Genomic DNA, 17,897 nt, shown 5'->3' on the forward strand with positions numbered 1-17,897 from the left:
CATCATTGTTCTTGTCTGTGGATAAGTATCATTGTCACTATCATCCACATCACTATCAACATGAGAGGTAATCTTTAAAAGACTCATATGAAAGGCATTATTAATCTTTACATGGATTAACTTTATAACACACCTATTAAAGTGATTTTTATTATTAGACTCATTTTACTGTTGAGGGAAATATAAACACAGAGGCACATACATACGGAGTTCAACATCTGAACTGGGATTCAGAGAATATTGCCTTATCCAAGGTCACAACACTGATATATAACTGAGTCAGGATTCAAGCCTGAATTAGTCAAGGCTCTGACGTGTCTCCTAGTAACTAGTGCCTTGCTATCCGGAAGGTGGCTCAGCCTGTAATCCCAGCACTTTGGGAGGCCAAGGCGAGTGAACTGCCAGAGCCCGTGGATTTGAGACCAGCCCAGGCAACTTGCTGAGACCTCCTCACTACAATAAAATAAAAAAATAGCCAGGCATGGTAGCGCGCGTCTGTAGTTCCTGCTACTTGGAAGGCTGAGGCGGAAGGATCGCTGGAACCCAGAAGGTCGATGCTGGGGTGGCCGTGAATGTGCCACTGCACCCCAGCCTGGGCGAAGGAGTGAGACTCCAACTCAAAAAAAAAAAAAAAAGACCCAGCCAACCATGCCTGACTACTATCTCTGGTGGATACTGATAGCTATACCAACTCAGACAGGACCTTAGACCACCGATGCCAGATATCTCTAAGACTCCTGACATCCCTGCATTTGATGATTTCATTATTTCAAGCTTATTTGGATGTCTTTTTAATTGAAGACTTATCAGAAATGCAAACTGGGAATTTCAAGATTAAGATAGTAAGGGAGGCCGGGCTCGGTGGCTCAGCCTGTAATCCTGCACCTTGGGAGGCCAAGGTGAGTGAATTGCCTGAGCCCGCAGGTCCGAGACCCACCTGGGCAACTTGGCGAGACCTCATCTCTACAATAAATCAAAAAATTAACCAGGCGTGGTAGCATGTGCCTGGAGTTCTAGCTACTTGGAAGGCTGAGGCGGAAGGATCACCTGAGCCCTGTGAGTAGAGGCTGCAGTGGCTGGGAGCGGCCACTGCACTCCAGTCTGAGTGACAGAGAGAGACTCCAACTCAAAAAAAAAAAAAAAAGATAGTAAGGGAACCAATCCCATTCTCAGGGGTGAGGGGAGTGAGTATGTATTATTGGAGGGACAGAAAGGATACAAATGCCCAAAAATACTAGTCTCAGTTGACCTGAAAGTGAGGCAGGGGGAACCCCACTCCAAACGTATACCCCATTTTATATCTGCATATATAAAGGGGGACTCAAAGAAAACCAGAACTATCTTCTGGATGGCAGGCCCCCTGAGGTATGGGCTTCCTCCCCTAGGTAAGTCTAGGAACCCACTGGCATCAGTGTACCAGCTAGTGTTGTGAGAGGCTGTGTTCCACCTCAATGATTTTTTTTTTTTTTTTTTGGAGACTCTTTTAATTCGTTTGCCTATTTTATGATGGGTGATTTACAAGCACACCTGCCCATACCACGCTGAATATTCAGCAGTTTTTGACAAAAAACAACATGACTCCCTTGCCCCACCGACCCTATTCACCCAATCTCACCCTGAACAACTTTTTTGTTTGTTTGTTTCCCCTTTGAAAAAAGTCCTCAAAGGGAAACATTTTCCCGATGTGGAAGAGATGAAACAAAAAAACAGTAGAAGCACTAAAATTGTTCAAAAGCTGTTTTGAGCAATGGAAAACGCATCTCAATAGGTGTGTTGTCTCAAATGGAGAGTACTTCGAAGATGACTGAAGTTCAAACATGCAAGAATAAATACACAATTTTTTATAAATAATTTCTGGGGTTTTTTGGGTTCCTCTCTCACAGATGCATTTACTGACAAAGGGCAGATGTTCAGGTTCCTTAAACTGCAAATTCTATTCAGATATTGTTTCTTACAGCCTATTTGAAATGCTATCTCCAGAATGATGAGAATAGGTGTTCAGGACTAGGGGAGTCATTTTTAACTGGTAATTAACATATCAAATGGCAATGCTTTCCAAAACAGTATGCTTGATTAGTAGGGATAACTGGCAAAACACTAAAACGCTAACATGCCGTTCATAGTTGCTGCAGACATGCCATATCACTTGAACAATATAAAAACTCTCCTGTTCTATTTAGAAACAGAGTATGACATTGTGATGTAACATATATCAGTATTCAGATATTTACTAGAGGACAATGTATTCTAACATGACAGAGTAATTGGAAATTTGGTCATATGTTCCAGTAAGCTATAAAACTTTTTTTATATTTTTACAAAAGGCCTTAATGTGTTTTTATAGACTTATGTTATGGTATATGGTACATAATAAGAGAAAAGGACCCAGACAGGCTTGTCTGAGTTACCATCAGGAAAATCCTGATATCGCCAGCGAATGTAAGCTCTACATTGTGCTGTAGTCGAAGTGTCTCATTACCAGAACAGTGAACTGTATTATGTGGCACAATCTGCTCTTTTCCTACCGTGTTAAGTTTATTCCTGTCAGGTTCCTGATTTCTTAATATATTTTCAATTTTCTCCCTCATCCCTAAAGTCTCCTATTTTATGTAGTCGTCAGAACCTTCCAAACATCTATGAGAAAAACTCATTCTTTCCAAAAACTTTGGCATCATGTCCAGTGTTCACTTGGACTGCAATTTAGTATTAGCAATTTTCTAATGTATCATAAAGTCATCAGATCAAGCTCACCTCTGATGTAACAGGACTCTGCTGAAGGAGGCAGACCCATTTCAGCTCCCCTTGCATTGATGGCAGAATTAACACTCATTAGAATGCGTTAGCATGTTCAGGGCCACATAGTAATTCAGCCACCCAGGAGTCTTAACTCAAACACACAACCTTGCTTATCTTATCATGAGCACTTTAGAAACATTCATCCAACCAAAAGAACAAACTCCTTTGAGAATTTGAATCTGTGAGGGTAACATTTATTCTCACTGTGTTCCTCAGATGCCAGGGGCACTAAAAATAGTTTGAGGGCCACTGGGCATTTATTTCCTTAAATATTTTCAAATTTACCAGTAAAAAAAACCCTTCCCTATCCCCTTCCATCTGAATACCATCATGCTGTTATTCACAATGCTTCACCAACATTTGATGAGTATCTCTTATGTGCCCAGGATAGGACTTTACTTACATTATTTATTTTAAATCTCAAATAACCTAAAAGGAGACTTTAAAATTCACTACAGAGAAGAAACCTGAGGCAAAAGAAATTAAGTCACTGTTCTTGACCACAAGGAGCAAAGAATCTAGAAAAGGCACCTATACCAATTTCTGTCTCTGAAGCTGACCACAATTAAGCCATATCACACAAACTCCAACCAAGTTTCTGACCCTCCTTCCCAAGAGAAAAAAAAGCAAACAAGCAAACAAAAATATGTTCGTGGTATAATGAATGGGCACTATATGAAGGGTCAGGAGACAACATTATTGTCCTGGCTATGCCATCAAGCTGGGTAATATAAGGCTGGAATGGTTATTTCTGGGCCTCAGTTTTCTGAAAGGGAAAATAGAGACCGGTACATTGGGGAAAGGATAGGAAGTAAGAAAAATGAGAAAGTCTCTGAGGCCCCCTGTTTCATGGGCAATCATCTAATAGAGTAAGAAATGGTGTTTTCAGCCAGGCTCGGTGGCTCAGCCTGTAATCCCGCGCTTTGGGAGGTTGAGGTGAGTGGATTGCCTGAGCCTGCGGGTTTGAGACCCGCCTGGGCAACTTGGCGAGACCTCATCTCTACAATAAATCAAAAAATTAGCCAGGCGTGGTAGCGCGCGCCTGTTGTTCCAGCTACTTGGAAGACTGAGGTGGAAGGATCGCGGGAGTCCAGCAGGTCGAGGCTGCGGCGGCCGGGAGCAGCCACTGCACTCCAGTCTGGGTGACAGAGTGAAACTCCAACTCATAAAAAACAAAAACAAAAAGAAATGGTGTTTTCATCATGAATTCCCTTCATTTTAAGTAATTATTTACAGAATGAGTGGCACGTAAAAGGCATTGTGCCAGATATCTACTATGACTCTCATTTGATCCTCATAAAAATCCTGCAAAGTAGATACTATCTTCATTTATGTTAGAAAGTAGAGGCCCTGTCAGTGTAAGGACGCCTGCAGACACTGAGCTAGGAATCAGAGGAGCCGGCATTCATACCCAGGTTTATCTCACCCCAGAACCTGTGCTCCTCCCAACTGTGCTCTACTCCTGGGCCTCGGAGGAACCACTGTGGGATGTTTTTACCTGACTAGCTGTCATGACATCTACTTAAGTTTCTAAATGAAGGAGACAAGACTCCATATTTTAAAATAAATCTGTGGGAGAAGGAATTTAAAACTTGTTCAACTACAAGTTAAGTTCAAGATACACTTGTGAACTAACTGGCTTTTCTAGGGAAGAATGACTAGCAATTTTAGAGAAAGCATTTCAACTAAGAAGCACTTTAAGTTGTTGCTTTTGAAAGGTTCAGAAGGGAAAAGTGGGGGAAAGAAAATAAGAGGAAGAAGGGATGGTATGAAATGACTGACCTGAAAAAAAAAAAAGAAAAGAAAAAACAAGAGTTGGAGACAACAGAATTACAATCTTGACATTAGTCCCATATGGGTTATTACTCTTGATATCATTATAGCCAAATGGAATGAAAATAGAAGGGGGAGAAATATCTCAGTGGGTATTGCAATTTAAATTTACCATGTAAGCTAATACTGTATATTTAGAGACTGAGCAGACAGGGTGGTTGGTGGCTCAGAGTATGTGCAGGGGCTGCTGTGCCAGCTAACCAAAGCAGACATTCATTAGAGCAAAATGTAGATTTCCATTTCTTGGCATCTGACATGGGCTCTTTCCTTGGAAAGAAATGTCAATTTGGCCAAAAGTGTGAAACCTACAATAAAAGCATTGGAACTGTGGATTTCATCTAGTCTGCACATTCCCACTCCTTTATTTCCTACTGTGAAAATCCAGTAAAGACTTAGGGTGCTGAGTGGAGAGGTGGCAGAGGAACTGTTAGGATATGGGATGCTAAAAGCAGGGAAGAGATTGGAACAGGGAGACTGCCCTCCCAAATTTCCTATTTTTCTTTTGGCTTTCGATTACCATTTATCTTGCCCTAAAACTGCCCAACACAAGAAACCAACCACAATTACTGTTTTGCACAGGGCTCTGAACAATGGCAGCTTCCAAATCCTTGGCATTGCCTGCTAGCCCTGCATGTGCTGGGTGTTCATCTGCGGAGTCTGTGGGTAGTATGAGCAAAACTCCGGCTCCTGAGGCAGGGCAGGGAAGAGGCCTCCTCTGCTTTAAAAATTCACTCTGTTTGTTTCTTTTGTTCAATAGACTGGAAAGATTATGACGACAGAGAGCCCAGACACAAGGGACAGAGTGAAGTTTTGGAAGGTCTACTGCAGCAGGTCCGAGCCCTTCATCAGCATTACAGTTGCCGGGGTAAGGATAAAAATCTGTGCTGGGCCATCGACTGAGGTCTCGGTGGCGCCGGTAATTTTAGCAGTTTCCTAACTGGGTCATACCTTCTCATTCATCAGGGAGAGAGAGATATTAATATTTGTACATCTGGAATCACTTTACAGTACTATCTTGCTTTAACCCTTCAGAAGAGACTTCTTATTCCTTTCCTCCCGTCCTTTCCCACTCTCTCACTCTCTCTTCCCCCTCTCCTTCTCTCCTTATGAACAGTTTAAAAACAAGCACAAGAAAAACAGCAGCTGCCATTAGTTCCCTTCTGTTTAAATTGTCCCTCCATAAGACTCCTCAGTAGTGCTGGGTCTTTGGGAATTCATCCTCAGTGAAAACTCCCTGAGCATCCCTGAAGAAGCTCAAGCAATTACAACAACAATAATCATCATAAATCTTCAATCCATTAATAATATAGTTCATAATGCAATTTCACATCCAATATCTCTTTCTCATTCTCATTTTGACATTACCACTGAGGCTAAGTAGCATTGTCCAAGGTCACAATGCTAGGAAGAGACAGAATCAGGACTCCAACCTGGGTTTTCTCCGGTTCCAAGTCTAGTCTTCCTGCCACACTTCATTTGTGTCTCTCACCCTTACATCAGGACTGGGCACTGAACTTCAGTCACACCCTGAATTTTAATCCTCCTCTGTAACATTGTTCAGGGGAAAGCAAAGCATACATTCTCTAGTCTTTTGCCAACTACCCCCAGAGAATCTCTGAGAAGCTTTCAAAAACTTCTCTTCTACTTGGGCTGTGCAAATGGGATGGGGTCAGATTTCTGATCTGTGTAATGAGTCGTGGAAAAGGCACTTAGTTTTATTTGGAGAATTAAAGCCTCCATAAAGTTTTCATTTTGCATGCTCCCCATCAGATCTCCAACCACATTGTACTCTCTAGATTCAGGGCACTGCTGGTCCAGCTGGATAAGAAATCCACAGTTGAAACTAAGCGACAATAGCTGTGTTTGGACCAGGTATAAAGAAATTGTGCTGAGTGTTAGTGTTAGTAAAGGGTTGTTCCCTATTACTGTGCAGCTATGATAAGCGAGACCTTTAGAAATGTTAGCTCTAGCTAGAACTGAAGACAAGTGTTTGCAAGGAAATAATATTCTTGTAGTGAACAGTTCATCAGGATATGTAAATGTGCAAGTAAGTGGCTTGAGAAGGAAACTCAAGTGGGATTTTCATTCCTGTAACTCTGTGAAGACTTTACCCAGACTGGGCCCTTCAGCATCCCACACTGACCCAAGTGCACTCAGTTCTCTATTATTCAGGGCCCCCTTAACCAGGCTCCTTTCTCACCTTCTGCCTCATAATTGCTTCCCTGCCCATCAGTTCAAAGATGGCAGCAAAGGTAATAAAACAACTGGATTATGATTCTTCACAATTCAGAAACCACTGTGTGTTTCGTCTTTATCAGAGGGAAAAAGCTGAAACTACACATAAGAACAAGGAATTTTTCCTTTTATATTATCTGAGGATTAAGATGCTCTCCCCATTACAACTGGATTACTGTCTAAAAAACAAGAAATGATAGTTTAAATGATCCAATTATTTCTATAGTTTCTATTCAACTTATGTCATATACATGCTTTTCCCCCCACAGGAATGTAAATATACATACAATATCAGGAAAGATTTAAGTAAGGCATAAGGTAGAACTTCCCAAAAGGAAGAATATTTTTATATAAAATGTACTCTGGACATTTAAACAATATTCAAAGTGTTTCAAAGAACAGTGGTCCTAACAGATGCTCAGCTGAAAAGGTTCTTTTGTCAGATAAGTTTGGGAAACGCTGCATTCTGCATCCCTCTCTTAGAACTGTGATATGTACATTCAAATATTAAAGACTCTAATAAAGAGACATATTAAACTTGGATCAATAAGCATTTTACAAACTTCTTTAGCCATATAAAACTTCTTTCACAGAATTTTTTTTCCAAGGCACAAACATTGGGAAATGCTGACCTATAATATTCCAAAATAAAAAATTACCTCACACAAAAAGGGATAATTCTAAGATAATTTAACCTAACTCTAAATTTAAAAAGATAAATGAAGGAGAACACAAGTATTGCTTACAATGAACTACAAAATTGTTATTTAAAATATTCAGCTACATTGAAATACTATGTGGTTTATTGGGGACATAAACTTTTACAAACTTTACAATTAGAAAAAGTAATTATGTCAAATTCCAATTCTACCACTTACTAGCTGTGTGTTACTGGGAGAAGCATTTAACTGCTCTGAGCCATAGCTTCTTCATCAACAAAACCAGGATAATAAGATCTATCTTGCAGGGTTGCTATGAAGATTAAGTTAGATAATGGATTAAATTTACTTGCCACCAGTGAAGTGCCTGGCAAAATGTAGCTTATTATTCCTCCTTTCTCTTCCAGATGAATAATGGGGCCACTCTTCATCCTCAGCACTTTATGGATATATCCTAGAAGTGAAGTACAGTCAGTGACTCTACTATAATGAATCCTGAGTACTCACTAAAAATATAACAAATTCCAAATACATAAATAACAGTAAAGCATCCTTTCTCCTCCTCAAACCCTAAATAAGAGGTACCAAATCCCACATTAATTTCTGCATTTTGACTAAAGACTAGCCAAAGCTAATCTGCATGTACTGTATTGAAATAAAAATTCAACAGAAGGCCATTGCTTTGTTAAACTCTAGTGTAGCCACATGGCTCTTTGAGCTATGGCCACCATGTTTCCTAGCTTTGGCTCCCTCCCCTACCTTGGGGAGGTAAATCTTCTCTCTCTCTCTCTCTCTCTCTCTCTCTAATTTACTTTTTAAATAAATGTATCTTCCAATGTAAAAAAGAAAAAAGAAAATTCAACGCTATCTTGTTCATTCACAAGTTTACTACACTGAAGTATGTAATGAATTGCAATATGAAGAAGCCATTCATGTTCATCATAGCAGTGACTTATAGGGGTGCATTTCAATTGGTATCCAAGTATTCAACTTCAAAAATAACATTAACTGGGCAACTCCCTCGGGTCCCCTCCCACTGTGGGAGAGTTTCTGATCCTCTCAATAAATCCTGCTTTCTCAAAATAATAATAATAACACTAACTGAAACACTACCTACTATGTGATATGTAGGTAATATAGCAAGTGCCCATGTAAATGAAATAAACCCCTGCACTTACAAGCTACTGCAGAACTACTGCATCCAGAAAATGGATTTTGCTCCATAGTCCTGAACCAAGCAGAGAAGTGCAGTATAGAAGCCACAGTGGTTCTTAGAAGTGATTTTAAACCATATGTTAGTCAAGATGGGCTATACTCAGCTGCCGTAACCAAATGCTCCCCTAAACGTTTATCTCTCCCTCATGCTATGAATCTACCACTGGTCAGCCAGAGCTCTCCTTCTGTGTTGTTATCACCCTTTCTGAAAATATTTGCCAGCAACTATAGGAGAGGGGAAGGAAACTGTTGAAGGCTCCATATGGTCAAGACTTTATGCATGTAACTTACACTCAAAACTCATTAACCAGACCTGGTCATGAACCCTCACTCCACTACAAGGGCTCCAGAGTATAGTTTCTACCATGTTCCCAGAATGAAAGAGACATGAAACAGTTAATGTTTGCACAGACCCATTTCTCAATTTGTAGTAGCATTTCTTTCCTTTCTCCTTATTTTAGTGTAAATTTTTTAGTCTAATCCTCATTTTTATATGTTATATAGTTTTATATATATATAAAACTATGTCTCTGAAGTCAGATTCTGAAGTTCAGATCTAGGGTTGATGTTTTCTAGCTGTGTGACCTTGAGCAAGTTGCCTAGACCTCTCTGTGCTGTACTTCACTAATCCGTAAGATGCTTATACTAATTATATATACCTCATTCATTCATTGAGGATTGAATGGCGTAAGAGCTCAAAATTGCTTTATTTTTTAAATTCTTTCATCCTCCATTTTTGCTCCACAAAAAATTAACTTTTAGCTAATTTTCAAGTGTTTTCTTCATGTCTCTAAATAACATGTTCATATTTCTGTTATTTTAAATTACAGACATAATCTCAACTAAAGAAAATGATAATGTATTTATCTTTACCCCACCACCCTTTATGTGGACACACAATTCCAATCTTCTCATTCTCCTAGTATAAGAGTTCTCCTTTAGTAAGATCTACATTTACTGTTTACATTATAATAATATAAATTTTATGATTATTTTCCTTTCCTGGATAGCTTTCTGTTTCCCCTAGTAGTTAATAATAATCTTTTATTATGTGTGTCTGCTTGTTTTTCTATGTGATTATAAGAATTAATCCCCAAACTATTCTCCAGTTGTGTCAATCTTCCCTCCATATAATCAATCTTCTCTCAATATAATCAGATACATTCGGTGTTTCCATTGCATCTTCTGAAGGAAACCTCTCTCATGGAGCCTTGGGTCCTGCTCCAGTCTCCATCCCTAGTATACATCTGTCACCTTGTCACCAGGAGTCACCTTTTACCACTGTAATGAGGACTCTCTTACCACTTCCAATATTGGATTTCTTCTTTTTGTTTCCCAGGTCTTCCTCTTTCTTGGGAGTCCCTCACTTTGCTGGAGCCCTTCGTGAGAAGGAAGTAGCTTCCTGAGAGGGTGGTTGGGAATAATTTTTGAGACACCACATGTCTAAAAATTATTTATACAATTAACATTTATTCAAGAATTTGGATAGAGAATTCTTGGTTGAAATTATTTTCTTTCAGATTTTGAAGGCACTGTTGTCTTCCAACTTTCAGGGCTGAGAAGTCTGATGCCATCTGGTTCCAGAAGTTCTGTACGAAACCTGTGTTTGTTTCCCCCTCTGGAAGGTTTCTAGTTTTCTTCTGACTCCAATGTTTTAAAATTTTACTGTGACGTGCCTTAGTGTCTGCTGTTTTACTGGGCACTTGGAAAGTCCTTTTAATATGGAAAATGTATACTCTTCAATTGTGGAACATTTCCTCACCTTATTTATATATTTATTTTTTTCTTCTCCTTCTTTTCCCCTCCTCTCTCCTACTAGACCTCTGGTTATTCAACTATTGGATCTCCTACACTAGTCCTTTAATTTGATTTTGTTTGTATATTTGTTTTCCCTTCTTCTTCTACTTTCCACCCTCATATCTGTGTACTCTACTTTCTTGAAAATTTCATCAACCTTATTTGCTAAGCCTTCAACTGGGTTTCTCAGCTTTTGATAACATATTTTTAATTGCCATTGCCCTCTTTTGAGCTCTCTCATTGATTATTTTTATAGATTTCTGTCCTTTTACAAGGAGGCAATGTCTTCTCTTACCTCTTAGACTATTAAAGATAGACTTTGTTTAATTTTGTATTTCCTTTTGTCAGCATAGTCTCTCTCTCCTCTAAGTTGTCCTCTTGTTTATTTTTGGCCTTTGTATTTCATGTTAGATGTTTTTCTCAACTGCCTGACTATCTCTGGATGTTTGTCAGATTTTAGAGAAGGGAAATCAATAGCTCTTTGGAAGTTCTAAGTTCAAGTATAAGGCTCTTTATTTAGAGACTTCACTGTAGGCACTGCCTTTTCATTGGGAAATTCCCAGTATCCTCTGTACCTGATGTCTCCCATTCCAGAGATCTCTATTGTTGTTTCTAGGATGGAGTGGGGTTTATTTACTTGAGGTTTTTTTGTTTGTTTGTTTCATTTGTTTTTGCTTTCCAGAGAATAAGTCACTAGCTCTCATCTAGAATGAGGAAGAGGTATTTGCCCAGCTATGCAGTAGGGGAGGAGATCTAAGAGTCTAACTGTTTTTTAAACAGACTTCAACAAATCCTCGGATTTTTAGTTCACACTCACCTTCTACTTCCAGCAGGCCATGGTGCCCATGAGGTGTATCAGGTTACTTCTCAGCTTTCTCCACTGATGGCCTAGGCTTCATCTTTCTCAAGTCTGTTAAATCCATCTGTTCCTCTACTTTCCAGCTACCAAAATGTACTTGCTTTTGTCTCCTCTCCTATCTTTTTGTCTTTACAGATTTATGTTGTTTCCTTTTTTTCTTAATCTCTACTCTGGTAGAGAGGTTTTGAGAGAGTAGTATGTAATGTCACTATGTGGCATTTAGCAGGAAGTCCCACCAGCATCATTTTCAAGCTGCCAAACTCATGTTCAAGCCAGAAAAAGTGCTTGTTCTTTGTTTTGCCAGGAGTAACCATTACAGCATAAGCTTGAAACTTACATGAATGCCTATGTCAGTCAAGTTGTTCCTATATAATCACAGGCAAAGCCAAACTGGGCCTCTGCCTTGGACCACCTGCCCAGGTTTCTATGTCTGACAGCAATGATGTGGACCATATTCTTATCTCCAGTAACATGTCTGTCACAAGTTTGGTGATGATACCAACAACCTCAGCTTCCCTTCATGACACAGAATATGAGAAGTGAAATCAGTGAGCAGCTCCATAAAGCATTGTTTGTGAAGATTATTATAGGAAGTATAGGAAGTCTACTACCTTTATTTGTGAGAGCTCCAGGTTATAAACAAAGACCTGAACAGAAGCGATGAATGGTTTGTTCACTGATGTAACTAGAGCCTCAAACATAGTAGTGAAATATTTGTTCAACAAATGAATGTCTGTTTTCCCAGATACTGGCTTTTTAAAGTGGGACAATTAATTTCACTTCTCAGTCTCAGTTTTTTCTTATGAATAATGAGAATGATATTCATACCTATCCCTACAACTATTTTTGTAAAGTAACATATACTACAAAAAAAAAAAAAGAAACTACCCCAGAATGCTAGCAGTGGTTATATAGGAGTCATAGGGTACTATTGGTGTTATGTTGTTTTGTTTGTTTTTTAATTCTTTCTATCCTATAAACTTTCTGAGATTGGCTTATATTTATTTTATAATAAAAATAATGGAATATGTAGACTAACAGAGACCTTTGCCAGCATTGAGAATATGTGAATATCAAAAGGCAATTGGGAGAGGACAAAAAGAGTTGATTACATTTCTTTTTATCCTACCTTATAATAAATCACTTATCCTGAGAGTATCTACAAAACAAGTAAGTAGTTTTCCCCCAGAGCTATAAATATTACTTATCTCCAACATTTCTGAGGAGGTGCACATTAATTGAGTTAACTCCTGGAATCTCAAGATGTAGCAGCTTCTTGTAGGAATGAATGAGCTGGATCTCTGCATGAAACTAAGGATAGGTGACACTGAGGTGACAGGGGAGGGAAAGGCAGAAAGAAGGGATTGGGAGTGTTGATCTGTCAGTTGAAATGTACATTTTTTTTATGTTCCAGAAAGTTCAAAATTACAAACCACAGGTCGCAAGCAGTCAGTCTCAAGGAGCCTGAAACACCTATTCCATTCCTCAAACAAGTTTGTGAAGACCTTAAAACGGTGGGTCCTATGTAGTTTTTCTCAGAAGTCTTGACTCCTCGGGAATGAGCTGGTTTTGATTCTGAGTGGAAACTTGATAGAAATTTCTTTTTTGTGTTTAAAAGAATAAAGTTCACTTTTCTCCTGAGAATTTGGGCAAGACAGTAATTTCTCTGCGTTCTAGCCAGTGAACTTGTGATACTTAGCAGGAATACATTCCTAGGTATATTCTGAATTCATCTTTTATCATGTGCAAAAAAATTGTTTTCCAAGACTCAAGCTTGGTAAAAGAGACAGCAGAGGACAATATTTTATTTTCCTTTTTCTTTCTAGGGGACTCTACATAGCTGTTATATTTTATTACAAAGACAATATCTTAGTCACCAATGAAGATCAAATACCAATTGTTGAAATAGATGACTCTCACACCAGTTCCATCACACAAGATTTTCTGTGGTTCACGAAGGTATACTGAGTTCTGATTTTATTTTTCCCCACTTTGCACCAATGTTACTCCACATAAATCTCTAAAACCTTAGTTGAGGGGACTCCAGCAATCAAAGTTTTGGGGTAGAAGTAAGTTATCTCAAAGGTCCCTTCTAGCCCTAATATGCCCTATGTTATTTAAAAGAAAAAAAAAAGCCAGAGTAGTGTCTACACTACATTTTCAAAGCGAAGAGGCTTACATCCTGTCAGACTGTGTCTCCACTATTCTGAGTTATGGGATCATTTGGCAAAGACTAAAATGTGAACTGTTTCATTAGCACTCAGATCTTTTTCCAGTTGGACAGAGATCAAAAAGTCGTTTTACATGTATCTGAAAATGGACTGGAGAACAAATATCAGGGGTCAGGTTTCCTTCTCCCTACTTTGCTTTGATGCCACAACCTAAATCATGCACTATCTTGGACAATGATATGACCACATGCCTTCTTTTGCAGCTGTCTTGTATGTGGGAAGATATAAGGTGGCTAAGGCAAAGTGTACCAATCTCTACATCCTCATCAACAGTGCTGCAAACTCGGCAGAAGATGCTCGCAGCAACAGCCCAGCTACAGGTGAGGAACCAGACTTCAACCCAGACCCCCAAGGAAAATTTTTTTTAATGTGCACAGTTCAGTTACCAATCCCACCTAAAGAGGAAAAGGATGGGCTCCTTTCTTTTTCAGATCCCTGAACACATGAAGTCTTGGACAATTTGAGCTGCATACCTGTTCATGTGGGGAAACGGTGCCTTGGGCAATCTCCTCCAATGTAGTCTCCCTTGAAGATTCTTCAATTCCCTAAATAAGAAGACTTGAGTTCTAAATTTATTCTTATAAGTCAACTTATTTCTTCTTTCTGGGCCTCAGTTTCATCACTTGAAAGATAAGAGAAGTATGATGAGATCATTTGAAGATCCCTGCTGCTCTGGCATCATTTGCACCAATAAGTGTGTGGAGATGGAAAAAGAGACCAGCAGATATTTTGAGGAGTTTCTTGGTGTGGTGCTTTGGTTAAAGCACAACTTATAAAAAACAAACAAAAAACAACTTTTAAAAAGATTATCTCAATCTTGAATGTATTCATCCTTCCATACTACCAACCACATCAGATCAAGTACCCAATCTTTGTAGGTTACAGAGCTCCTCTGAGAAATGGTGTTGAATTCTAGCCAAGCTCTTCTGGGTTTTCCTCTCATTGTTTTCTGGTATTAACTGAATTTGTGGTTCTTTTTTTTTTGAGTTGGAGTCTCACTCTGTTGCCCAAACTGGAGTGCAGTCGCCGCTCCCGGCCACCACAGCCTCGACCTGCTGGGCAATCCTTCTGCCTCAGCCTTCCAAGTAGCCGGAATTACAGGCATGCACTACCATGCCCAGCTGATTTTTTTTTTTATTGTAGAGATGAGGTCTCGCTGCCCAGGTGGGTCTCGAACCTGTGGGCTCAGGCAATCCACTCACCTCAGCCTCCCAAAGGCGCGGGATTACAGGCTGAGCCACCGAGCCCAGCTGAATTTGTGGTTTTTAGCACAGAAGAATATCTGCTATATGAAGGAATGGTCCTTAAGAGATCGCTGAGCCTTTATCAGTGATGGGTATCTAGCTACAAAACTGTCAGTTACATCAGCCCCAGAAATATGCATAACCAGAATCTATGTAAGCTGTGTTTGGCCATGCCATACCAGCTATAGTATAAAAATAGGGTCATAAGAACAAAAAATAATTTTACGTGGCTCTACCCTCACCTGCAATTACAGGAACTTTATTTCTTCAGCAGCTACAATAATAACAATTCAATCACCTGCAGTAATAAAAATTATGATGTTGCTATCATAATTAATTCTGAAAGTAAGCTGTGCCCCTCTGTGCTGTGTTGTAGTCCATTGTATAGGTGATTCACTGCTTGTGTCCTCAATGAGATTTTTTAAAATAGTGGTCCTCACTTCAACTCACCCTTGATTATAGAATCTTTTCCTCCAATTCAAGAAGTTCTTGGAGCTGGGTCATGATGACTGTGCTGAATTCAGAATGACCCTTCCTTTCATCATTAACCCACTTAAGTTGGACCATGCCACCATACCTCACACTACTCTTTCTTTAGGAGAAAGGACATTCCCAACTGGCTCAGACTCCTTAGTGGACCCTTCCACTAGCCTATCATACAGCCCAAACATACCTGGATCACAGACTGAAAAACCTTAGAATTGCAAGTGGGGCTGTTTTATTAAGTGTTTATTAGAGGCTTCCTAGGACACTTTCATCTAATACCAGTAATATGAGAAGAATCAGGCTATTTACAAACCAGTGCAGTCAGACACTGAGAGACACCATGATGGCCAGTCTGATATTACTCAACTACTCTCCCGTTGCAATAGCTCTTGTATTTCCTTGGCTCCCAAATCTTGATCCCACCACTTTTCATGATGTATCACCCAATTCTGAAATCATTTCCCTCCTTGTCCAGCTTGGATTCCTTGGCCCATCTTAATTAGTTCCTTGAAAATATTCAGAATTTTCTCTCTCCATATTATTTGGAAAAATTCCAAGCCTAGATGAATCCAACATGTCTGCACTAAAGCAGCTGCACATTGCACAGGGGGAAAAACAAATCACAAAAAAGGGCTGACTGGTTTATAGTAAAGCCATGACAGCAGTTCTCACATGTAATGTTATCTGAAGGGCCCATTTAATTTCTCTACTAAATTTGCTTCCTCATGTTATAAAGTAACTAATTAAAACCATCTCCATGTCTTCTTTTGAGAAGTGTCTACTCATGTCTTTTGCCCACTGTTTAATGAGGCTGGGTTTTTCCATTTGACACATATGAGTTCCTTAAAGACCCTGGATGTAAGACCTTTGTCAGATATACAGTTGGCAAATATTTTTTCCCACTCTGTGAGCTTTCTCCCCATTCTCTTAATGGTTTCTTTTGCTTTGCAGAAGCTTTTCAGTTTGATGAGGTCCCACGTATATTTTTATCTTTTATGGCATAGGCTTTTGGGGTTGTGATCAGGAATTGGTTGCATATTCTGATTTCCGTAAGGGTACCTCCTGTATTTTCTAAGATTCTTAAAGTTTGGGGTTTCACATGTAGGTCTTTGATCCATTCAGAGCAGGATTTTTGTTTGTGGTGATAGGTAGGGGTCCCTGTTTCATTCTTCTGCACATGGTCAGCCAGTCTTCCCAGCACCATTTACTGACTAGGTTCTCCTCTCCCCAGTGGTTGTTGTTGGAGGCTTTGTCAAAGATGAGTTGGTTGAGAAATTGAGGTTTTGCTTCCAAAATCTGTATCCTGTTCCATTGGTCTATATGCCAATGGCACATTGTTTTGATTATTGTAGTCTTATAATAAAGTTTGAAGTCTGGAAGTGTGATACCTCCAGCTTTGTTTCTTTTGCTAAGGATAGTTTAGGCCATTTGTGGTCATTTACACTTCCAAATGAATTTCTGTACTGTTGTTTACAGGTCTGAGAAGAATGATGTTGATAATTTAATGGGCATAGTGTTGAATCTGTAGATTGTCTTTGGTAGGATGGATATCTTAACAATGTTGATTCTTCCAATCCATGAGCATGGAATATTTTTCCATTTGTTTGTGTCATCTTTGACTTCTTTGAGCAGTGTTTTGTAGTTTTCATTGTAAAGATCTTTCATACTCTGGTTAGGAAGATGCTGAAGTATTTTTGTGTATGTGTGTGGCTATTATTCCCTTCTTCCTCTCCAAACTTTCTCTCATCCCAGATGATGACTTCACTGTAGAATTCATTAAGAAAAAAATGAAAATTAATGATTTTTCCATTGCCAAATTACAAATCTCCTTGAACCGACCTCACCTTCTTTCTTCTCTCCTGTTCATATAGACAAAGTCTCGCTCTGCCTACCATAGGTTCATGCTCCACATGTGCTCCAGATCACAACTCTTCCCTCCCATCTTCATTCAAAAATATTCAATTCTCACCAAATTTAACCTCCCTTCAAATTATTCCCTTAGGCCCCACATGCCCCTTCAGTTACCAAACTCTTTGCTCCTCCTTACAACCAAACTTCTTGAGTTCCTCATATCCTCTTTCTCTACTGATGTTTTCATTTCCCTTCTGTTCTCAGTTCTCTCTCTGACATTTGCTACCATCATGCCTACAAAACTACTCACTTAGAGCATTAGTAATCAGAGGCAGATGATGCAGATGACGCTGGAGCTGCAGGCCCCTTACTTGCACAACCCCCTGTGAGTGTGGAATTCACAGAGTGGTTTAAGTAGGGAAGGAAAGGTGGGTCACAATCAGCAAGCTATTCTGGCAAATTGCCTAAAGAAATTTCAGAGGAAAAGGGAGTCCAAAATTCCAAATACTCCAGTATTTGCTGGGGGAAAGGAGATTTCTTTTATTGCTCTAAATATTCATTTTTGTACCTAATTTGATATTTGTAATTTTGTATTCTTTGTCTTTAGAAAAGCAAACTGTATGGTTCAGACCCCTACAAACCTGGATCCATCTTTGTCAATGACTTCAGTTTCACTAACCCCAATGGACAC

General features: G+C 39.4%; 1 protein-coding gene across 1 annotated transcript in view; it reads left to right on the forward strand.

Annotated features, from left to right (window-relative positions):
* The window catches only part of ANKFN1 (ankyrin repeat and fibronectin type III domain containing 1), a 294,650-nt gene that overhangs the window by 256,283 nt on the left and 20,470 nt on the right, over positions 1–17,897 (forward strand). The window contains exons 10-13 of the mRNA XM_008072011.1: positions 5,387–5,494; positions 12,809–12,908; positions 13,221–13,353; positions 13,829–13,945. Of these exons, the coding sequence (XP_008070202.1) occupies positions 5,387–5,494; positions 12,809–12,908; positions 13,221–13,353; positions 13,829–13,945 (458 nt within the window). The remainder of the gene's footprint in view (positions 1–5,386; positions 5,495–12,808; positions 12,909–13,220; positions 13,354–13,828; positions 13,946–17,897) is intronic.

This window comes from Carlito syrichta, unplaced genomic scaffold (genome assembly GCF_000164805.1).
Source record: "Carlito syrichta isolate Samal-C Ts95f unplaced genomic scaffold, Tarsius_syrichta-2.0.1 Scaffold314811, whole genome shotgun sequence".
In the NCBI taxonomy this organism is placed as follows: Eukaryota; Metazoa; Chordata; class Mammalia; order Primates; family Tarsiidae; genus Carlito; species Carlito syrichta.